We start from the raw sequence: 24636 nt of genomic DNA, 5'->3' as shown, positions 1-24636 counted from the left end.
TAATCCTGAGGTTCTGGAAAAAGCCTGCCTTTGTTACCATGGAATAACAGGTTAGTTTGGATTATCAATGCATATGAAATATGAATAGGTAAGTCAGGTAGCATAAGACAGAGTTTTCGTGTTCCTATATTGTCTGTTTTGGCTGCTAAGTAGCATATGAATTTTAATGTGTGATTGAAAGAAAGCTGAATTGATCAGCCTTCCTTAGGTGGAACTCTGGGATGTAACACAATAATGTAAACAGCATGTGTCTCCTGTCTAAATAATAGATGGAATTTAGTAACTACTGAAATTAACTTCTTTACTTCTGTTTTCCTTGTATGTTTGCCAGTAAGAAATGCATAGTCATCAAACAAGCAGTGGAACTAATAAATGTAGATTTCTTTTGATGGAGGAACTGGTCTATTTCTTGTAATAGAGAGTTCTTTGTGCTCTGAGCATACCCAAAAAGCAGCACCTGAAATTATTGCAGTACTGGGAAGTAATGCTGTAGCCAAGTGTGTTTGTACCCTCCTTACCTTTTTCCCCCTAAACCCTGCAAAACAGTTGCATCACTAATACATAGTTTCAGTGGCTCACACATGTGCTGTGAAAATTCCCACATAGCATTACTTTGTGCCTTTCAGCATTAGAGTCTGGACCAAATGTCTTAAAACTCCTTTTTAAAACTTAATTTAATGGGGGGTGGGGGATGAGGATTTTGCCTGGGGGTATGGGCTTTGAGGTGGGGCTGGGGATGAGGGGTTGGGGGAGTAGAAAGTAACTTAGAGCTGGTTCAGGAGGTTAGAGTGCAGGAACTGCAGGATGGGGTGAGAGCTCTGGTGGGAACTGAAGAGTTAGGGATGAAGAAGGGAGGAATCCAGTATGGGACAGGGGCTTGGAGTGTTGCGGGGGGGTTAAAGGCTCTGGTCTGGGCGGACCAAGGGTGGGGGCGTTTGGGATACAGGAGGGTGCTCAGGGCTGCTTTGGGTATTGGCAGGGGTATGGCTTGTGGGCTCTGGTCAGTGCTTACTTCTGGTGGTTCCCAGAAGTGGCCAGTATGTCCCTTTGTCTCCCCAGGCAGAAAGGGAGCCAGGGAAGCTCTGCAGGGACCACCCCTGCAGCTCCCATTGGCCACGGTTCCTGGCCAACGAGAGCTGCAGAGCTGGCACTCAGGGTGGGGGCAGTGTGTGGAGCCTCCTTGGCACTCCCACCTCAATTACAGACTTCAGAGACTTAGTGGCTGCTTCCAAGGTGTGCAGAGCTAGTGTAAGGCGAGAGCCTGCCTTAGCCCTGCTGCACCACCAGCCAGACTTTTTTAACGGTGTGGTCAGTGGTGATTTCTGGAGCTGTCAGGATCCCTTTTTGACCTGGCATTCCAGTCTAAAAACCAGATGCTGGCAACTCTGTTCAGTGTTACCACCTGTGTGATAGAGTATGTATAGTTGCCCACTGTTTGAGGACACTCTGGGACAGGGTGAGGATTAGATTTCAGCCTTTGACTCTGAATTTCCTGGCTTTCATGATTTGAAGCCAGGCTCTTAGCATTATTTTAACAGTTTTGAGCGCATGTTTGTTTGACAAGGTACTGTATTGACCCAGGTAGAGGTAATTTGGAAGTTATTGACATAGATTGTATGTCATATTGCAACATTTATTAAAATGGGAATTACTGGAGGATGCTTCTTAATAGTCTTTGTACTTATCTGAGTTATCTCATGCCATAACTTGTCAGGGCTACTGTATCTTTGATCTTTATTTAAAACTGGTATACTATACAATGAAGTGATTGTAAGCTGAAAGTACAGTGTCTTGTCACAAGAGAGCCCTCCTTGTATGTCTTGGCTTTAATCTGAAAATTAAGATAAAATAATCCAGGAGAGGAAAAATAAAAGTGCTCCAGGAAATGTGGGGGCTTAATACACAGGCACATTTTTCAGGCCTCCTTTTTGCACCATGTAGCTCTCAATTTTTTTGTTTTCCTTACTGCTGTCTGATTTAATTTTTTAGGATTCCTGAAAGTGGATTGCCACATGATGACATGAGAGCGCCTTTTTTGTTTTCCTTGTCCAGGAAGGGGGGTGAGAGTGGAGGGAGCATTAGCTTAAAAAGCTATGAGTACCCCTCATCAGGGGTTCATTCCACATGGAATGTAAGAAACAGGCTTCTCTTCACCTCTCCTTCTGTATGATGGGGTTGTGAATAGGTTTTTCTATTTTTCTCCTGCTTCCCCAGCCTCTCCTCACCCCCATATATAAAAAGACCTTCGCTCTGCACTAACAAAAAGGCTTGGTGTTATCCTTAAGGGGAGTCCTTGCAAGTGAAGTTCAGTCTCAGGTGAAGATGGGTCAACTGGCTTCCTGTGTGTTTTCAGACAAGCATGTTCAAATACTTTCTTTGATACAGAACTATAAAAATGAATTCATATTTTGAAACTCAGTGACTGGATTGCTGAGGGTAAACATTAAGTGGATATTGCATGTTTTACTTCCAGTGACATTTATCAACCAGTTGTAGGATTTGGTATAGGATTAATCTCTATCTTTTAATAATTCTGCCATTTCCTTATGACTCTCGGGGAAAAAAGTGGGGGTGGGGTGGGGGGAGTTCTTTTTTTGTCTTCTGAAGAGCATTCCAGTGTATGCATAATTCCACTGCAAATGACAATGTAAGATTCACATTGGGTATTTAAGACTTTGGTTTTAGGTTTATAAAGGTAGCTCTAATTGGACAGAGGTTTTTTGATGCATTGTGTATACCACGGAGACTGCCAAAGAATTTGGCTAAAGTTTGTGTTTGAAACCTGCAATGTAGTTGGGGTAAAATAAGAAACTATACTTCGCATGCTCTTCGTAAGTTACTCCAGCGTGCTCTCCTGTTGGTGATGATGGAGGAGGAAATCGTTGTAAACATATTTGTGTGGGATGAGTTGTGTGTGAGGGTTTTTTTTTTTTGTAGTGCTGGTTTTGCTTTGTTAGTCATTCTTTTAGCCTTTCAGCTTTTCATGAAATGTGTTCATTGTGGGGAAAAAAACCCAACAAATTGAAATACAGCAGATGGCATGGGAGGCATTTCACAGTAGCTCAGTTATAGTCTTTGGTTGAATTTTGAAAAGAAGATGAGGAAAATGTTGGCATTTTATAAAAATTGTAGGTGTGACTACATGCCTAGTAATTGGAAATGAATTTTGTGTTGAATTGGGAATTGAAGGGAATGCCAATAAAGTTTAATGCAATTTACAAGAGTAAGCTGACTAGATTCTTTAACCTGCCATAGAAAATAGAAATGGAATTTATTTTTGTTGGTTTTCTAGAAGAGGACAACGGGTCCTTTTTGCTTCAGGGGTCATTATATTTCTTTAAATGCATTGAATGGACAACAGCATTTGTATCTATAAAGAGTCAGGCTGTTAAAAATGCTGGTATCTAAATATCAGTTTGTGGATTTGGTATGTTTCAGGGTGTTCTTGTGTGTATATCTAAATCAAAGAACTTTGATGTAAAAGATCTGACCTTTTTTATTAGGCATTCTGTGAAATTCTGCCAGTCTTCATAGATTTGCCTGTTCTCAGACATTTGCTTCATGAGCCTGATTTTAAAAGATTTTACATTGCTATAGGGAATCTAACAGTTCATCCTCAGTGACTAGGAAGGTTTTTTTTTGTTATAGGTGAGCTAAAATGTTATTTATTAATATAGGATGCTTGTGCTATTTATCTTCTCTTTGCAGTAATTGTTATTTCAGTCCTGCTTAGCTAAGCATCTTCTACTCTGCTAGTTGTACACGTCAGTTAAAGGTTTTAGCCACAAAATTTTGCCTTGCTTCACAGTTGATAATCTGATGGGAGAAAACAGTCAACAGAATCAAAATAACTAGAGTTTATTTTATGTGCTTGTTTTTTTTGGATTGTGATACCAGGTGGTCCAAATAAATGTTTTGAGGTGTCAAAGCTCCAGGAATATTTGTTAAACCATAGACATGTCGGTCTGAGTTCTGCTTAAAACATGAGCCAAAAACCAATATTTGAAAAATTGAAAATGAGACTGTTGAGGGAACATTATTTTAAAATACTTTTGTAGCATATCTAAAAATATTAAATATAATGAAACATAACTTAGTAATATCTGCTTTAGAAATATATCTCTATCTTTTAAAATAAACATGTTTTTAAAACTTTTTTTTATATTTCCTCCCAAACACAATTTCTCCTGTCATTGTGGTAGTTGAACATCATTCTCCCTGCAACTCAAGTTCTTAACCTTGGAAGCCTCTTCAACTCCTCCATTTCCCTTGGCCCTCTCATCCATGCGATGTCCTAATTTTGCTTTTCTTTTATTCCCATTGCCAAGATTTGACCAGACAGCAATTGTACAGGTTTATAATAAAGCTTCACTTTATGCGTATGTATTTTTATCACACTTTTGTTTGAGTAGGGTGTGTATAAACAGAATTAGGTTTTTAAGTATATTTATTCCATAAAAGGAGCAAAATCAACTTAAAATACTGATCAATGGGTTTGTCTACACTACCTCCCTACTTCGAAGGGAGGATGGTAAGTAGGGTGTCGGGAGTTTCTGAGGAGTAGAGGGACTTCAAAATTGTTCAGGCACTTCGAAGTACCGGTGGGTTAGCTACAGCTTCATGTGAGCCAGCACTTTGGAGTTGCCATAGGGGAGAATTAGCTTTATGAAGCAGCGCAGCACTTCATTAATCCTCTCCCGACACCCTACTTACCGTCCTATCTTTGAAGTAGGGAGGTAGTATACACACAGCCTATGTGTAATATTCTTAAACACTTTGAAGGGGCCCCCACTTTAATTCATATTAGTGATGGGGGGGGAGGTTGCTGGTCATGAAAATAATATATATGGGATGGTAGAAATGCTCCCCCTGCTCTCAGTACATAGGAATATGTTCCTACTTCTCTGTTTCACTTATGTTTGTGCTGATTAGATGGCTCTGATCATCTAATCTGTCCATATATCTAGAGAGCCTGTCAGTGCAGGAGTTACACATATATGTCATATCTAGGGACCTGCCCTATGTCACATATAGACTTGTTCATATCAGTTCTTAGCAAATAAGGTAGAGAAAAATACTTTCCAGAACAAAAAACCCGAAGGGTGTGATAATGGAAATATTTTACCAGACTTAATTAAGTTACTAATAATTTGCATTCCTAACCCCATTGCCGGGAGAAGTCTCATAAAAGATCAGAAGAGATACTCGTTTGACCCTCTTAGCTTTTCTGTACTGGCCAAGAAGACCTTTGTTCTCTAAATTGGTCCTGTTGCCAGCTTTAGGCCTGGTTATATGCCAACCATACCAAACCTGCTGCAGCGGGAAATGAATCACCTTATGGAACTATTCTCCAGGCAGTTAACAGTGTTAATGCTTCAGAAAATATTGAAAACTCAAGAATGTTCCAGACAAGATATTATTCTATTAACAGCACTGAAGAAAAATAAAATAAATAGAATACTCAAACGTGCCCAGGTTTTTCATTTACATACAAAAGCAGTTTGAGACACTGAAAACCCTCCAACCTGCTGTTACAACTTCTTCAAGAGTCTGTCATCTTCTCCAAGAGCTTGAAACTAAGTTACTACAAGATTTGAATTCCAGTGCGTGGATGTTTCAAGAGGCCCTGTCCAGTCTTCTTTATATGGCTAGCTCCTTTTAAACAAAGTACAATGTGACATATGTTAGAGGTGAAAAGTCCACTCTGTAATCCATATGTAGTGTTACATAGTTTAATCAAGCACTACGTTATATGTCTATAGATTTTTTTATCTATCAAAATAGTCTTGTTGATTTCCCCCATAACTTTTTGGGCAAGAGTGTCTGAAAGGGGCTATCAGCAGTGGACGGGTAATGTCATTCACAAGAACAAGGTGCTTTAAAAGCATTCCTGAGTTTTCATTGTGCAAGGGTCAGGGAATACACCTTTCTGTTCAATTCAGCACACAGTTCCTCTGCAGCAATGAACTTAGTATGTCTGATTCTGAAGCAGGCTGAGAAGTCTGTTACAACTTATTGTGACCATAAATTATAAAAGAATTCCCAAAATATGGGATAGGCATTTGTTTAATAAACCTAGTAGAACCATCAGCAAAAACAGAATAAAAGAATTCTAGGGCTAGAAGAGACCTCAGGAGGTCATTGAGTCTAGCCCCCTGCCCAATCCTTTGACAGACGTCAATGCACAATCAAGAATATCAGTGGTTACATTTACAGGGTGAGCCTGTGACTCAGAGAAATATGGACATCAGTTATATGGAGTTGATCCGTCTACTCATCAAATATTATAATGGAAAATACTAGATTTGCTGGCTGTAGCATTTACTGAGCAGAGTTTTGAGAATGGGGAGAGGAAGGCTGCATAATATATGTATGCACGCATGAGTTTTCAGGTTGGGGAGAAAGAAACACAAGGATTATCCCATCTCTCAATCTTTCAGAATTCACCGATAGTTACAGCCTACATTAATGCAACTACAGGCATTGTTTTGAAAGAGAGCAATGTGCTTTTTATTCACATTTTTTTTCTCTAAAACTGTAAATCTGGCAGTTCCATGGATTTTGAATTATCACACAGAATGGGAAGTTCATGTAGTTGGGTCCAAAATGGTGTCTGCTTATCTTACTCAGTTATTAGTATTCAGTTCACTAATCCTTGCAGTCTTTTTACAAATATTTGTCCATTTTAAATAGTAGTTAGTAGGTAGGTCCTAGTGCCATCTGCTGGAAACAAGCTGTAATTACTGCAAAATCTCTGTGTAGACCCACCGGTTGTAGAATGTCACATGTTGTAATACAGAAGAACTAAATGCAGCATAGATAAATGCCACTTTCGGTTCCCCTAAACTGTTGGATAAGACATTAAGGCTGAAGTTATGCTAGAAACCTTTGCTGACATAGGAATGTTGTTTAGAGAAATGGGGGTTTACATTTTCTGCATTGGCAAAATCCCTAGCACAGGTGCAAGTTATACTGGAGTAAAACTGGTTTTGCTGGTTAGTTTGTCCTAGGTATCTTCTCAACATGTTTACCATTGTGGGCTGCACATACAGCTCTGTGTGTAATGTGGGGTGCATTCACACAATATATAAAGTACATGTAGGGCCCTGAGAAAGTCACGTGGGCCACAGCTGTGTGCTGATTAGGGTTCAAGTGGCCTGTGGGCTGCAGATTGAGAACCACTGAGCTAGACACTACAAAGGTTGTGGAGTTTTGAATTTACTCGTGTCTATGTTTCTGCTTAAGATTGGTTAAATTTTAATCTAAAGATAGTAAAGGGTTTACTAAAATAATTTCAAAAGAAATAGTCTTTTAATTTTTTTTATTATGAATCACAAGTTGTCTTGGATGGACACACAAGTTAAGAGAGTCTATCAGTGTATTAAATGTTTGCTTAATGAGGAAGACTGAATTGTTTAATGGAGGAGACTCATTTTCTTTTATCTTTCATTAATCGTTTGTTTGTATTTAGTTAGTCTCCCAGGCACTGGAGCATAAGCTGTCCACGTGTCCTTTATTGGCATTTTCAAGACTGAGACACAGAAATGGTTGCTTACTCAAATCACCAAGAGACACGTGCACCCCTCTCCTGACCCTTTAATGCTGTCAAGTTCACAGTTCAAATTGGGGACCTGAGAGGAAGGCATAGATGGGTTGTTAAGTCTTTGAGGAAGTAGCTTGAAGCCCCCCATCTTATCTAATAATTTGAGCTTTTGTAACTGAATGTGGGAAAGCTTGAGCTAGTTTCAGCCTCACAGATATTTTGTAAAAACTAGGCTTTACAAAATATGGAAATGTTGAACTCTAAATATATCAACTACTGTACTAGATTTTCATTGCAAGTGTGACTTTATTTTTTTGTGAGGTAAAGAGAATTCCAGGGTCTCATGTTACCATTATCAGTGGTGACTGTTCCTAAGAACTGAACTTGCTGTCTTTTGGTTCACCAAGTTGCACAATTAAGTCCTATTAAATGACAAGGAAGAAAATGTCTGTTGTTGAGGAGACCTGTTCCCAGTGGTTTATTAGATTAAGATGGTCATTAGGTATAACCAGCTGCCGTTGTTCCATGTACATGACACAGGGTTAACAAAGCATTTTGTGGTTACCAGAGCACCACTACTTAAATGATGGCAAATTAGTTGACTATTATATTGTTCTTTGTATATTTTTTCCAAAATGCATGACAAGTATTAAGAGCATCATAGTTATTTAACTGAATTCAATAGCAGCAATTATTACTGGTTGATATTATAGGGTAATAGTAACACACTATATATTAAAATTAAAAAATGTTAGTTTATTGTACTGAAACAAAACCTAGTTCATAATTTTTGTATGATTCATTAGCCAACTACCATTTCTAACATTTCTTTAATGCTGCTAAAGCAATAGTAAATATATGACTACCTTTGCTACCAGTTGATAAGTCTAACTGGACAATGGCTTCCCAGAGTCCAGTGACTTGAGTGCCACTGAATTCACAAGACACTGAAAATAAATTTTTAAATTTCAGCCTGATGGAGACCAATAAAGTGCAGAAGCAGCTTGGTATGAATCCATTCCAAAGGAAACAGTTTCCTTCTCCCCAGAGGTCATTAGAAATGGTGAACTCTCCTATGCTGATCTTCTGTGACTCTCCTGTCTCTTAGGATGTGTCTACTAGACTGAAGAGCAGACAGGATTTTGGCATTTTTTTTCTACCATATTTTCTGACCCTACTCAGAGCAAATTCAAGAACAGCTCAGTTGTAAAATGCCTGAATGTTGTCTACATTTCATAATATGCCTGTTCAACAATCAGGAATGTCAAGTCGGAAATCTCCTTGCATTGAGATGTCCTGAAGTTGCACCTTTTTGTAGTGAAAAGCAGCTCTAAGTCACATATCTCCCACACACTCACCAGAAGACTGTTCTTCCAGAGCCTCGATCCAAACTATAGTGACTTCCAGATTGTCTGTCTATTTTTCTGCAGTGTGTGAAATCCTAGCATATGTTCTAGGTGTTGTGGAATATGTGGGCCAACATCAGAAAAACTAGCTTGGTCAATTAGAGTTTGACTTTATAAAATTCTTGTCCAATGTCTTGACTGTGTAATAGTTCTGCTGGCAAATGACCTGCTTAGTAGCTTTGTTGAAAAAGCAATATCTTTGTCTCAAGTGGAATCAAAGTGTGTGGAGCAACTTCTGTATGTATTCATGAGTAGACACGTAATGTGAGGCGGTTTTTATCACTCCTCCCTACTTTCTTCACTTGTACACCCATAGCTGAATAGATGAAGGGAACCAGGGTCTCCGGCTTTCTAATTCTGGCCCTGGTTCTGACACTGACTTCCACTCTGGCCCTTGACAATTCCTTATCCAGTTGCTTAAGTTTACCTTCTTAACAATTAGCATAACCTATGTCATTGGTATGTTTGGAGGACTAATTTGGACTTTAACAAGTGCTTGAAATGCTACCTCAGTGCTAGGCATTGTTTAATATATAACCCTCCAAATCAGGAGGTCAGTAACCCCCAGCACAGGTGCCAAGAGTGCCATGGGAGCCAATTTTTATCGGCATGTGAGGTAGGAGCTCAGTCCCACCTTTCTTCCCACAGGCAGCTGCCCCATGCTGCCTGTGGATTAATAAAAGACCAGCTAATACGATCAATTACCACTTAAATGGTAAAGCTCTGCATCCCTATTTATTTATTAACGAAGTTGTTATAAGTAGGACTACTAGTGACTTTAAAAAGTATCACCAATACTTGGACTGCACATAGAGGTCAAAAGGTCAGATTTCACCATTCTGACTTGGAAAGGTTGTCGATCCCTGTTCTAACCCATAAATCATTTCCTGCTAAGAAATGATGGCTAGCCCCCAGCATTCAGGAAAATACGCCCCTCTTTGTTAGACAGGATCCATAGTTACATATGGTGGCTGGTGGCAGACTATACCATTTCAGTTGCAGTCTTGTTGAGAATCCAGTTCCAACACAGTTGTCCCTTTTTAAATATTTTACTAAAGCTTTGATCAAGCTTAAGATTCCATGTTCTGTTTTTATCAACTTGCAACATATCTTGAAAAAGTAAGACTGTATGCAGAGGCTCCCAAAATCCGCTTACCAAAACACTGATGTTTTCTGAGTATTATCTTCCTGCATACACTAGGCTTCAGATGTTTGGGAAACATAATAGAGAACATGTGTTTGCTCCTGTAGAGTGGAATAATGTAATCATGTCAGAAGACAATTACTTTCCAGCCAGATGATGTGGTGTAATGGGCTTCGGTTACTCTCCTTGTTTAAACGTTCTACCATTCCATGTGGTACAGGATTTTTTGAATTGTTACAGGGGATATCCCCACAACACATACATCAGAGATCTTGACAGCTAACTATAGAATATTTAGAGTGTAGATACCTGGATACCTTAAACAGTTTATTACTGCATAATTTATCATCTTTAAAGTGATTTACAAAAGTTCATCCAAAGGGGATAGAAGTAGGTAACAATGTAGGGGTAAGTTTTATCCCTTCTGCTTTCCAGATGGGAAAATTGAAAGAAAAAGGTTAAGGGCCAGATTTCAAAAGCAGGCCTGTTTCTCAAGTGCTGCTGCCTTTTAGGTAGTAGGGGCCTGATTTTTATTTTTCAGAGATACTGAACATCCAAATCTATCACTTATTGATTCGTTTACAGTGGCCATTCAATCAATGTGAAGTTTAAGCCCGTAAGTGTCTAAATGTGGGTACCCGAAGTAATAGCTAGTTTGAAAATTTAACAGTGTCTTACCCCAGGTTGTAAAGAGACTCAGTATGAGAGCTGGGAGTAGAATTTGGTACAGTAGAAGAGTAAAGTTACGAACACCAGAGTTATAAACTGACGTGTCAACCACACGTGTCATTTGGAACTGGAAATACATAATTGCAGCAGCAACAGAGACAAAAATTTGTGTGTGGGAATACTAGGCATTATGGGTGCTGGGGGAGGTAGCTGCCGAGCATGGTGTAGACCCACCCCCATGTTGAAGGGGCACACCGGCAGCACAGAGATGCCAGTTTGTAGACAGAGCTCTTGTAATAGGCAGAGTGGCATCGTCTCTCTGATGCCATGCCCCATTACCCCTGGCCGGGCCCTTGCGCCAAGGACTGACATCCCTACACTGTGGTCCATTGCCCCCTAAGGGGCCCACAAATTGATGAGCTGGATTCACAAAAAGTTAATCTGGCTCTGTCAGCCTCCAGTTCCCCTGCCTGGCATGTGGGGGAGGGGGCAATGAAGAGAGGGAGGGAGGTGTTGGGGAGGAGGGCGGAACTTTGATCCTTCTGAGCACCATGGAAATTTACGCGAGCCTGCTGCCTTTCTGGACCATGTAGTCTCTTTCTTAATGATGTTTGCAGTAATTTCCTGAACTAGGCATCCTAGAATGGGCATTCTGGCTGTCGTAAACTAAATTCTCTGTTGATTGTGGCTTTTCTTTTCCCATAAATACTTATATCGAAAAATGTTGACTGTAATAAACATATGTGATCAATGAAATTGAGCTAACTTAATTAGGAAAGAGTGAAATAAACTAATTTTTGGAACAGGTCAAGAAGCTGGTACCTTCCCATGAAATAGGAAATTAAGACCCTCTAACAAAGTATTAAAGAGAACAAAACTTTCTAGGTAGAGATTTGATATGTTAAATGTTAGCCCCATCTTAAAATTACTGAAATATGTAAATGGACATAAACATCCTGCCCTCAGCTCTCTGTTGGTTCTGAAATGGTAATTCTATGTGCATGATCAACCAAATCTAACAACCCTGGGATTTTGAAACCTCAAATTTAGAAAGTTTTAGTTTTGCCTTTTATAAAGATCTATACAGTTTGAATCCAAAGTTTTGTTTCAGGCCTAAATAGAGCTTATTGCAAGAATGTACTTTAGTGGGACTGTCAGATGCTTTATAGAGTAACAGAAATGTATGAGCATAAGCTTTCATGGGCAAAGACCCACTTCCTCAGATGCAGGTCATCTTTGCCCACGAAAGCTTATGCTCACACATTTCTGTTAGTCTATAAGGTGCCACAGGACCCCTCGTTGCTTTTGGAGATCCAGACTAACGCAGCTACCCCTCTGATACTTGTCAGATGCTTCTGTGTTAACTGAATGGAGAATATTTGATGTGCTTATGGAGCACAGAGGATTTTGTTTAGGCAATTTGAGTAATTTTTATATGAGCACATTTGAATTGCTTTGCAGAAATAGCTCAGATTTGTCTGATCTTTTGTTGCTGACTTGCTTGTTCACTCACTGTATATCTTTTGTTTACAGGCAGCTATAAATGGCGTAATACCACAAGAAAATGGCATTCTACAAAGGTAGGTAAAGAACCTTGGAGCACTAGTGGCAGATAAAGGTATTGTGTAATAGCAGTCATGGAAGAGATTTACTTTCTTTCTTCCCCTACCTCTTCTTTCTTTATCCCTAACTTTCTCTCTTTGGAGGAGGATGTGATGCTGTAAGTATCATTTTGAAACAGTTAGATTTCTTGGGGCCAGAAGTTCAGCTCCCTGGCAAGGTTTACTGAACCCCTCAACTTTCCCAGACTAACTAAGGCCCTGAACCAACACTCATTAATGTCAGTGAAATCTTTCCACTGGCTTCAGTAGGTGTGGCATCGGCTCTTGTGTGGTATACAGTTGGTGAACTCTGACTCTGTCAGATGATTTCCTAAAAGTGAGATCTTGTCTGTTCTGCATGTACCTAAAAATCCCAAAGCACTTTTTCTAACAGATGAGAATTACCCTTGTGTCCTTGGCTAATTTTTTTCTTTTCTCTTTTTGTGCATGTACATACATGCATGAAAGTTGGTGATAATTTTTCTCTTACATAGGCTGGTGCCCTTTCAGAGGATTGCAGGTAAAGGATACAGAGTCAAAGAAAGTAGATTACTCACTTCAAAAAACAGATGTGCTTGTTTTCTTTCAAACTTTGAATTCAGTTTTAGCTTGTGCGCTCATGACTGGGATTCTAAGTCACTGAAGTATGATCTGCAAAGTGCCGATGAGGCAATCAGAAACAGCCCAGCCTGTGTGGGAGAGCCAGTAGAATGTTATGATACAAAGTATTTAGGACAAATGCTCCACATGATGTTTTGTAATGTTCTTAAGTTATGGTTTATGCTAGTTATAAAGTAAGTAAATCAGTATTTTGACAGTTATGCTGTATTTAATTATTAGGTCTTAAATGATGTACCTTCAAGTCAACAGTCACTCCTTTTACTCTCAGGATTAACTCCTTGTTTATTTGGTGCAGTGAATGGATATTTACTTTCTGTTTTTACTAATGTAGTGCCCAGAGATGCCAGACTGATTAGCAGTAATTTTTTCATTTAGTTCAGCAATATGTGAAGGCTTTAATAAAAGGCAAGTCCGGTGCTTAACACTCAAAACCTTTCTTCAGCATTTCTTTCTTTATTTAAAAAAAGCAAGGCAGCAGAATGGGCCTTAAACTGTTTTGGGGTTTTGCATCTCATAAGGTAGCATTTCAGAGGCTGAAGAGAATTAGGCACCCAATTTCCATTGGTTTTCAATGGAAGATGGGCACCTTACTCTCCTACACTCCTTTGAAAATTTCACTCATAATCTCCTAGAGCAAAGAATTTGCCAAATCGAATTATTACGTGAGTGTCCAGTTGGTGGTAGCTCATTGTATTTATGGCCTGTCTTTTTTGAATGCAAATAAAGTTTTCAGAAAACAGGTATCCCCTCGGTCATTAAATGTAACACAGTAGTGATTTAAAGAGGTGTGTTCTGAGAATGCGGTTTAGAATTACTAGCCAAATCAGTGCCACAGAAACTAATGTATTACTTTTTAATTTTAATGTTCAGTAATCCCTCCTGCTTAAAAAATTTGGATCAGTACATGGTAATTGTTCAGGAATTTGTTATGCAGAGCTAGTGGTACAGTAACAGTTCAGTTATTCGGTACCTGGATAGCTGGCACATTAGGTTAACCAGCATGCCATGGGGCCAGTTCTCTGGTCATTGGGCTGGCTGTTGTGGGGCTGGCTGACTGGCTGGAGTCAGAGGCCTTCTGCTGGGCCAGAGGCAAAGTGGCTCTGGCTTCCAGCACCAGCTTGACTATTCGGCACGTTTTATTATCCGACATCCCTGGTTGCCCGGGGATGATGGATAATAAAGCTTGTACTTAGTATTGTAATTTTTAAAAAAAAAGCTCTACAAAACAGACAGATTCCTTGTGTCCTTGTGTGCTTTTAGAACTCTGACGTCCCTGTAGGTTTCACATAGCTGAGAATTCCTCTGTGTGTGTCTGCTGACTAGAGAAAAGCACAAGAGTCCTTTGTACTCCTAGAAAAGCATAACACTTAATTTTTTTCTTTTCAGAATGTGGGAGTTAAAATGATAGGAATTGCACCAGCAGACGGTTGGGAATGTAGATGGTGTTTGTTAATTATGTAATGTGTGTGCAACAACTAGACTGGCTCAGAGTTTGTATCATCACTAAGGAAGGGGGGGAGTTTAACAATTGTTTTATAAAACTTTTGAATCAAGATACTTTGACTGACTTTTAAAAATCGAAATTGACATGGTTCCAAATTTCAGCAGCCCTGTTAAAACCTGACGTATTATTCATTCATATTGCACCCTTGAAGCACACAGTCTGTTAGCATGTTCCAGACATCAGATCCTCTGGGGCTACCTAATAAGGATAGTCTCCCATAAAGATTTCGCTATGTGTCTGTCGTCACTGTCTACCACTTGAGAACATCCACAGGGCACAGCTCCAGACGTGCTGCACAAACATTATTTCCTGGATTCCTTTAGTGGAATGTTCGTTTTAGTAGGCAAAAGGCTTATTATGCCAAAGTGGGTCCATATTCTCTTTGACCTTAATGGTGTTCCTTAATTTGCCTTGTTTTGTCACACTGCTTACTAATCTCCAGTAGTGTGCTCTTTGGAGAGAGGCTAAATGTGGCCCATATACAAGTGCATAGGAGTAGTGGGAAGGAGGGGAGGCTGGAGGGGAAACTGGAATTTGACAGTCTGTATGTTAACGTGTATTTCTAGATTTTAGTCTGAAACTGATACACTCATGTCTCTATAATCTCCTTTAAATGCCTGAAGCAAAAAATTATCTGTTTCATTTTCTCTTAGACTTTTGTGGGATGACACTAGCCTGATGATGTAGTAGTAGAATGGTGGCTACTATGTAAAATTTTAAACATGGTGTATCCTTGGGATTCTAGTATGGATGTGTAGTGTTCCCATGAAGCGGCAATATTGTGCATCTCCTCAGCAAATCATTGTGTGATTTGTAATACATATGTTAAACTTGAGGCCCAAGAGATTGTTAAAATACTGCATGACCATGTTGTAAACAATCTCTCACTGAGTTGATAATATATAAGAAAAATTTTAGATGCTATAATTTCTTATATTGTTAGTAAAATAGCTTGTATGTCAGACACATGATACGCTTGTGACTAATATATTGTAAGTTGCAGATGACAGTAAAGCAATATACTGCTCATCTTGTTTGGCTCAAACTTCTTCAAATAATTCAGTTCTCAGTCTTCTCTAGTTAAATTCCCTGAACTATGTATCTTTCAGTGAATATGGTGGAGAGACTTTGCAAGGACCAGCTTATGGTCCCACAAGTCATCCTACAGCATCTTCTTCAACCTCTTCCTCATCCTCAGCATTTCGACATGTAGTGCCATCCCGACAGATAGTGGAGAGACAACCGCGGATGCTTGACTTCAGGGTTGAATACAGAGACAGAAATGTGGACGTAGTACTTGAAGACAGCTGCACAGTTGGTAAGGTTTATTTAGAATGAAAAATAAGTGTTATGGTACAATAATAAAAAAGAAAAATGATAAAAAATAGCAGCTGTAAATACCAATTACAAAACCCGGCACCACTTATTTTAATGATTAATCTGCAAAATTATTTTTTTTGAAGTAAAATTATTTAGATTTGCTTTTGAAATCAAATTTGAGTCTGAGTTCATTGTAGCATGAAGGCACAAGCCCACAGCTAGGAATGATGCAGATGTGAACTGCTAACTTTTGTGCTCCAATGAGCATGTGATATCTGCATTACTTTTTGGATAAATTGATCCTTCTCGCTTCAGATCAGTGACATGTGGGCTAGGATCCCTCTGACTGCAGGGCTGGGCATGGTTGCCTCATACTTCTTTGCACATAAACATTTTCATGGTCTTTTGGGGTTGGAAGGAATTCTGACTATTTGAGAAGGTGTTTTACTAGCCATCTTCAAAAACGCATAATTTGTTGCTATTTACACTTTTTTGTTTAGACTCCTTTTTGTAAGAGTATGTGCAAACTTGTTTTTACATATCTAAGATTATTACACTGCTAGTAGAGTGCTGCATATCCACAAATATTTGCTGATGGTGGAGCAGATACCTGCCCAGACAGCTTTCTCTCTCCCTCATCCCCATCCCCTCACTTCCCCCCCCCACCCCACTGGTGTTGGGCACCAGGGCAGGTCCCTGACCTGCTGGCAGGGAAGGGACACAAGAAGCTGTGTCCTAAATCGCTGTGCAAAGGGGGTTGAGTACCGGCCCTGCCCAGCCTGGTTTCCCGCCCCCAGCCCACTCCCCCCTGAGGACTGACTTGCGGAGCCCTGGCCTGAGGTCCCTGCTTTTCTGCTGCTGCCTCTTCCTTGCATGACACTGCCCTGTCCTTACTGGTCAATACTCACCCTCCTCCAGATTTGTTGTGTGAATGGAGGTAAAATCCGGATTGCGGATCGAATGTGAAGTCTAGTGGATGTGGATCCACACTTTTGTATCCCTGCTGGGCTCTAATTGCTAGGTCTAGCATATTGAAACCTGTGTTCATGTGGCAAGCATCAGATCCTCTGACATTCTTTGTAAACTGGTGATTACAAAAATTTCTTTTAGCTGTTGTAGAAGTTAATCCCGTATTCATTTACCTGAAGTACTTCTAAAAACCAAAACTGTAAGTAAAGTGAAAAGATACTGAATAAAATACCACATTGCAGTCAGTGTGTTAATAAAATTAGTCCCATATAATTTTAAAGTGAAACCAGTTGTTTGTCAATATCGTATTTTATACAGTATGAAAGGGTGACACCTAGTGGTATTTATTTTGGTCTGTTAAGATTGAACTGATATTTCCCAGGTTTGGTTTGATTCTCCTCTTCTTTGTAATTTGTGCAGTCACTTAGATCTGTGCAGCATAGGTATAACAGCACCACCAAATCAGAATTCTGCACTCTTACATACAATAATTTTAAACCCACTTAGCACAGGTATAAATGACTGAAGACTCAAGATCACTCCAGAAACCCAAAATGTATTATTCACGTACGTAATTTCATCAAGATAGTCTGAAAAGTTACAGGCTAAATTCAACAGTAGTATTAAATCAGTTGGTATAAAAGATTGTTTAGCAGTACTGGTGGAGAAATGAAATGGAAGATTTTCAGTGTTCAGCCAGAACCCATTTGGAATACATGTGTGAAAACAGATGTGTTCTTAAACGTGTAGCTGCATTTTCCTATGTCATCGTTTCTTAGGGTAAATGCAAATATTACCTCCTGCACAAAGCCAGAAAAACTACAACTCAGAGCAGTGCTGGCTCAGTGTGACAGTGGATTGAATTGGATATTTTTGGGACTACATCCTGCAATGAAAACTGCGTAAAAAATCTGAATAGTTCTTAAAACTTGAAATTGGTTCCTATGATGTATTAACCACAACCCAGCCCACTGATGGGCCCAGTGTTTCAAAGACAGAGGCAGTGGCTGGAGCTCCTGCCCCTTCGAATTGCTGTGGCAGCATTGCTGCATGCATCTGTGAAGTGTGCATGTGTGTATCTGGGAGGGCAGCAGCTGTGTGGTCCGGGTGGCACAGAGGGCCTAATGTCCTAGGCTCCGCCCCTCCCACTATTGGCCCCACCCCTTCCTATGCCCAGAGCTTGCAGCGGCTCTTGGCTCCACTGACTACAACCCATTTTCACGAAGGCTTTGCACAAACCAATTTGTAAGAAAGGAATAGTGCATGCTCTGGGATGTGCTGTTGTGGAATAGCTGCCTGCTATCCATGTGCATAGAGTTCCTATGCTGAGCTCTAGAATGCCATGTTTAAAGTAAATTCCACATTTTCTGCCTTGGTCTGTATATAGCAAGGCTGTGCCTAGATTGCCAAGAACGGTCAGCAAAAGATAAGCAGATTGCATACCTCATTTGCGTATCTCTTGCTGACAGCTTTGTGTTGGGAGAAGCCAAATATCAGGGGGGAAAAAAAACAAAAAACCCTCTGCTGAGACATCTCTTCCTTCCTCATGGAACAAGGAGAACAGGGATGTCAGCAGAACTCTCCCAACATGGCAGATTTCTGCCAGGAGACCTCCAGTCTCCTGACAGAAGCCTGCAGTTTAGACGTAGCTTAAATGTGTTAGTTCGAAAGGTGCAGTTTATATTGTCTTACTGTTGCTGCTCTTTTCTCTCACCTCATAGAGCCCAATTTCACTGTGGGCACCAGGCATATAGTTCTCTTGATCCACATCCTCCGTGGTTTGACCAGTTGTGGTATCAACCACTGGGCCCCTACCCACCACAATGACTGTATTGGGATCCTTGTCAGAATCAGAAACAGAATGTCCTATGCGTCTAAAGTGGCATACCAGAAAGCAAGAGGCACCATTCTTCAGCTGTGGCTTCTAGGACTTCTAAACCCCTTCCCATCTCAGATAAGCTGGGGAGGAACTTGAGACAGAGATGGAGGAAGAAGTCACTCCCCAAAGCCCATTTCTCATCATCATCACCAGAGGAGATGGTGAAGCTGCTTCCACTGTTGATGGCTGATGATGTCAAGTTATTCTGGGACTTGGGACAGAGGGTAGCAGAAGCCCTGCAAATACCATTACAGGAGATGACAGAGTCCCACCACAAGTTGGTGAACATTTTACATCCTTCCACCTCCTCTAATTAATGAAGCCTCACTAGATCCCTTTAGAATCCTGCCAATGCACAAGCAAATGGACAAAAAGTATTGTGTGCCAGGAAAGGACATAAAATTTGTCTTTTCCTACCCTGCCTCCAAATTCCATCATTCTGGTTATGGTTAATGCTAAGGGCTGCCAGCACCAGTTTAAATCCACCTCTTATTATAGGGATTGGAATTTTTTTGATGTGTTCAGCAGGAAGGCATACTCATCAGCCCCCCTTCAGTTCTCTGTCACTAACTATAAAGTTTGTTAGCAAAGTATGACTGCCAGAACTACACAAAACTTGGATTCTTTGTTGATCAACTCCCTGACACTCATAAGGATCAGTTCAAGGCCATAGTTAATGAGGACCAATTGGTGGCTAAGATGACCCTCCAACCTGCACTAGATGCAGCTGACATGATGGCATATTCAGTTTCAGTGGCTGTTGTGATGAGACAGGCTATATGGTTTCTTTTATCCAGTTTCCTTAAAGAGAACCAAACTATGGCAGAGGATCTTTCTTTTGAAGGAACAAAGTTATTTGCTGAGCAGACACATCCCTTCACATGCTGAAGGATTTTAGAGCAACGCTTGAATCCATTAGGATCTATACTCCCACCTACTAAAGAAAGTACAGTCCTCAGTCAGTTCTCGTTACAAAGATTTTACAAGACACACAAAAAAAACCCACGGTTCCCCAGAGCAAAGCAGTCAGGACCCCAAACAACTTCATTTCAGCCCTTCACTAAGAAGTAGCAGTTTTGACAGGATGGTCAAGGAGCCTGTACAACACTCTCCTTGCCATCTCATGCTGGAAAGCCTCACCCATCCCTTTGCAGAGTGCTGTTCCCCATTTGCAACTCTAAGGAGCAGAGAACTTCAGGCTAGTGGGTACTGGAGAGAATCCAGAATGTTTGCAACATCCACTTCTCCCTTCATCCCCACAAACATCCTTCCCTGTCCTTCTCAGGGACCCTTCACATGAGGTCAACTATGCCAAGAGGTAAACCATCTTCTCTGTGTAGAAGCCATTGAATCTGTGCCCATATGTCTCGAGGAAAAAGTGTCTGCTCTCACTATTTCCTGATACTGAAGAAAAAAGAAGTTTGATGACCCATATTGGACCTCAGAACACTCAAATATGTGAAAGGGCAGATGTTCAAGATAACCTTATCAATGACCATTTCAGCCTTGGAGAAGGGCACTTGGTTCTCTGCCCTTGACCTTCAGGGTGCATACTTCCACATGTTTATTATACCAAGTCACAGATGTTACCTGAGATTCACTCAAGGGCAGGACCTCTACCAGTACAGAGCACTCCCATTTGACCTCTTGTCAGCCCTCAGGGTATTCTCCAAGTTCCTGTCAGTAGTGGCAGACCACTTATGCTCAGAAGGCATTGTGATTTATCCTCACCTGGACAACTGCCTTCTCAGGGCCTGGTGCTTCACAGAAGTCCAATGAGTCACTCAAACCAATGTGGGCATGATTCAGAATCCTAGCCTGCACAGCAATGAGCAAATGTTGACTTTGGCAGCAGGACAGAGGGTAGAATTCATGGGAGCCAACCATAGCTCCATTCAGGCAAAAATGCTCCTTCCAACATCATAGATTCTACAGGCTCTCCTTATTAATAGAGACAATAAAGTCCAGCCTCCAAATTTCAGCCAGGCGTTTGCCTTCAACTCCTGGTGTACATGGCTGCAGGCACATTGGTTCTTCTTCGAGTGTCCCCGTGGGTGCTCCACGTTAGGTGTCGGGCTCGCCCCGGCGCCGCAGGTTGGATCTTCCAAGCAGTTTCTGCTGGACCGCGCATGCGCCGGTGCGCGCCGCTCCCTTGTGCGCTCCTGGCCACGTGCGTGATCCGGTCCCCGCCAGTTCCTCTTTAACCGCCATCGGCTGCAGACGGAATCCGCTCAGGCTACAGCCAGAGTTAGCGTATTTAACGTTTTTAATTGTTTTAAAGTTTCTTCAGTCTTAGATTGAGTTAGTCGGTGGTTGTTTTCAACAAAAAAAAAAAAAAAAAGAGAAAGGGAAGGAATTCAAAGCTTCCAGTCCTAGTAACAAGCGGAGGCCAGGAGCCAAGGGCCATTAGCCCTCCTGCCGCGGCAGGCTTTATCCGAGAGGGGAACAAGCACAGAGATGGTGCTAAATACCCTATTAACAACTCAAAGACTCACCACAATGTCCTCTTCAGGATTCAAGAAGCGTGAGTCGTGCCGCGAGGCGATGCCAGCATCTGATGGGCACAGTCAGTGTATAAGGTGCTTGGGGGAATCCCATGTCACTCAGAAATGTTCCTTCTGCGCCAAGTTAACAGCCAGAGCAAGGAAGGACAGGGAAATGCGGCTGAAAATGCTGCTGTTCGACAAGGCCCTCCAGCCAGACGTGCTGGAGCGGCCGCAGCAGGAGGGACCCTCCGGGGCCCATAAAAAGAAAGTTGCATCCCTAATCCCATCAGCGCAAAAACGGAGGAAAATCTCCCCAACCCGATCCCTGCCGGCAGCAACAGCAAGCGGGACGGGTGGAGCGCACAGCCCCCAGCCGCAGCTACAGCTGATCGGCGGCGGCGCGGAGACGCACGTGGCGGAGGTTCAGCCTCCGATGATCAAACAGCCGCCCCGCACCGCGGGCAGGGTGGCGGCCAAGCAAGCGCCGGCACCGGCGACTCCGCAAACAGCGGCACCGACCCCCGGGGAACCGGCGGCACAGAGCGCGCAGGCACGCATCCTTCAGGCACCGGGGGAGACCGCCCGCGCGGCATCACTGAGGAGCATGCCGAGCGCGGTGCAGACTACGGGGCCGAGATCCCCGACGCGTCAGGGGGCGGAGCCACCCCCACAGGGTAGGGGAAAGGCAGCACAGAAAACACGGCACCGCAGTCCCTCTCCAGACAGGGCTGCAGAGCTGCTTTCTCTGAGCCTTCCGCTCGTGCTGCAGACTCCAACGAGAAGGCAGGGGTCACCCCTAGCCTATCCGGAGCCCCCATCTCCATTTCTACAGCCAGCCTCCCCATAGCTTGGACCACCTTCGCCCTTCTTGGACTTCGAGCCACTTGAGTACTATCACAAATCGGTCTCTCCAGCGTCCCATGTCTCCAGAAGATCTTGCTCCCCCAGACGTAGGGGCTATGCACCAAGGGAGTGGTCCAGGTCACCATCCCAGGAGCAGTGCCTATGTTACCATGGTCGCCCCTATCATGCGGGGCATAGACACCATAGGCATACTACCAGGGACAGATCCCCACAGACAGTTCCGTATCCCTGAGGGCAATCACGAATGGGGACAGAGACTCAGATATCTCAGGGGGAGTTGGTTCTGGAACCCCGGGATTTTCCCTCGCAAGCTTCTAGTGAGCGGATGTACCACTGTCAACAGGACCCGGAGGGGTCCAGAGAGGCGTACCCTAGCGGTTCCTCGCTGTCCTCCCCGGATAAGGCTACGGCCCCGGGGGATGTCCATCCTCCGGACGATAACATAAGAACATAAGAATGGCCATACTGGGTCAGACCAAAGGTCCATCAAGCCCAGCATCCCATCTGCCGACGGTGGCCAATGCCAGGTGCCCCAGAGAAGGAGAACAGAAGACAAGTGATTTATCTCCTGCCATCCATCTCCTGCCCTTGTTATGAAGGCTAGGGCACCATACTTTATCCCTGGCTAATAGCCATTTATGGACCTGACCTGCAAAAATTTATCAAGCTCTTTTTTAAACCCTAATAGAGTCCTGGCCTTCACAGCCTCCTCGGGCAAGGAGTTCCACAGGTTGACTGTGCGCTGTGTGAAGAAAAATTTCCTTTTATTAGTTTTGAACCTACTACCCATCAATTTCATTTGGTGTCCCCTAGTTCTTGTATTATGGGAAAAGGTAAATAATTTTTCTATATTCACTTTCTCCACACCATTCATGATTTTATATACCTCTATCATATCGCCCCTCAATCGCCTCTTTTCCAAACTGAAAAGTCCCAGTCTCTCTAGCCTCTCCCCATATGGGACCCTTTCCAAGCCCCTAATCATCTTAGTCGCCCTTTTCTGAACCTTTTCTAATGCCAATATATCTTTTTTGAGGTGAGGAGACCACATCTGCATGCAGTACTCGAGATGTGGGCGTACCATAGTTTTATATAGGGGAAGTATGATATCTTTTGTCTTATTATCGATCCCTTTTTTAATAATTCCTAACATCCTATGTGCCTTACTAACTGCCGCTGCACACTGCGTGGATGTCTTCAGAGAACTATCCACTATAACTCCAAGATCCCTTTCCTGATCTGTCGTAGCTAAATTTGACCCCATCATGTAGTACGTGTAATTTGGGTTATTTTTTCCAACATGCATTACCTTACACTTACCCACATTAAATTTCATTTGCCATTTTGCTGCCCAATCACTCAGTTTGCTGAGATCTTTTTGTAGTTCTTCACAATCCCTTTTGCTTTTGACTGTCCTGAACAACTTGGTGTCATCTGCAAACTTTGCCACCTCACTGCTTACCTCATTTTCTAGATCATTGATGAACAAGTTGAACAGGATCGGTCCCAGGACTGAGCCCTGGGGAACACCACTAGTTACCCCCCTCCATTGTGAAAATTTACCATTTATTCCAACCCTTTGTTTTCTGTCTTTTAACCAATTCCCGATCCATGAAAGGACCTTTCCTCCTATCCCATGACCACCTAATTTACATAAAAGCCTTTGGTGTGGGACCGTGTCAAAGGCTTTCTGGAAATCTAGGTATATTATGTCCACTGGGTGCCCCTTGTCCGCATGTTTATTAACCCCTTCAAAGAATTCTAATAGATTAGACAGACACGACTTCCCTCTGCAGAAACCATGCTGACTTTTGCCCAACAATTCGTGCTCTTCTATGTGCCTTGCAATTTTACTCTTTACTAGTGTTTCTACTAATTTACCTGGTACTGATGTTAAACTTATCGGTCTATAATTGCCAGGATCTCCTCTAGAGCCTTTTTTAAATATTGGTGTTATATTGGCCGTCTTCCAGTCATTTGGTACCAAAGTGGATTTAAAGGATAGGTTACAAACCACTGTTAATAACTCCGCAATTTCACATTTGAGTTCTTTCAGAACCCTTGGGTGAATGCCATCTGGTCCTGGAGACTTGTTACTATTCAGCTTATCAATTAATTCCAAAACCTCCTCTAATGTCACTTCAATCTGAGTGAGTTCTTCAGATTTGTCGCCTAAAAAGGCTGGCTCAGATTTAGGAACCTCTGTAACATCTTCAGCCGTGAAGACTGAAGCAAAGAAATCATTTAATCGCTCCGCAATGGCACTGTCTTCCTTGATCGCTCCTTTTATATCTTTATCATCCAAGGGCCCCACTGCTTTTTTAGCAGGCTTCCTGCTTCTAATGTATTTAAAAAACATTTTACTATTGTTTTTTGAATTTTTGGCTAGCTGTTCCTCAAACTCTTTTTTGGCTTTTCTTACTACATTATGACAGTTAATTTGGGAGTGTTTATGTTCCTTTCTATTTTCCTCACTAGGATTTGACTTCCACTTTTTAAAAGCTGCCCTTTTCTCTCTCACTGCCTTTTTAACATGGCTGTTTAGCCATGGTGGTTCTTTGTTAGGTCTCTTACTGTGTTTTTTTATTTGGGGTATACATTTAAGTTGGGCCTCTAGTATGGTGTCTTTA

General features: G+C 41.9%; 1 protein-coding gene across 1 annotated transcript in view; it reads left to right on the top strand.

Annotated features, from left to right (window-relative positions):
* FAF1 (Fas associated factor 1) overlaps positions 1–24636 on the top strand; it is a 283789-nt gene that overhangs the window by 45176 nt on the left and 213977 nt on the right. Inside the window, exons 3-4 of the mRNA XM_075002704.1 lie at positions 12296–12342; positions 15598–15806. Coding sequence (XP_074858805.1) covers positions 12296–12342; positions 15598–15806 — 256 coding nt within the window. The remainder of the gene's footprint in view (positions 1–12295; positions 12343–15597; positions 15807–24636) is intronic.

Source organism: Carettochelys insculpta, chromosome 9 (genome assembly GCF_033958435.1).
Source record: "Carettochelys insculpta isolate YL-2023 chromosome 9, ASM3395843v1, whole genome shotgun sequence".
Classification (NCBI taxonomy): Eukaryota; Metazoa; Chordata; order Testudines; family Carettochelyidae; genus Carettochelys; species Carettochelys insculpta.
The sequence above is the reverse complement of the archived record's forward strand: the minus strand, read 5'-3'. Positions and strand labels throughout refer to the sequence as shown.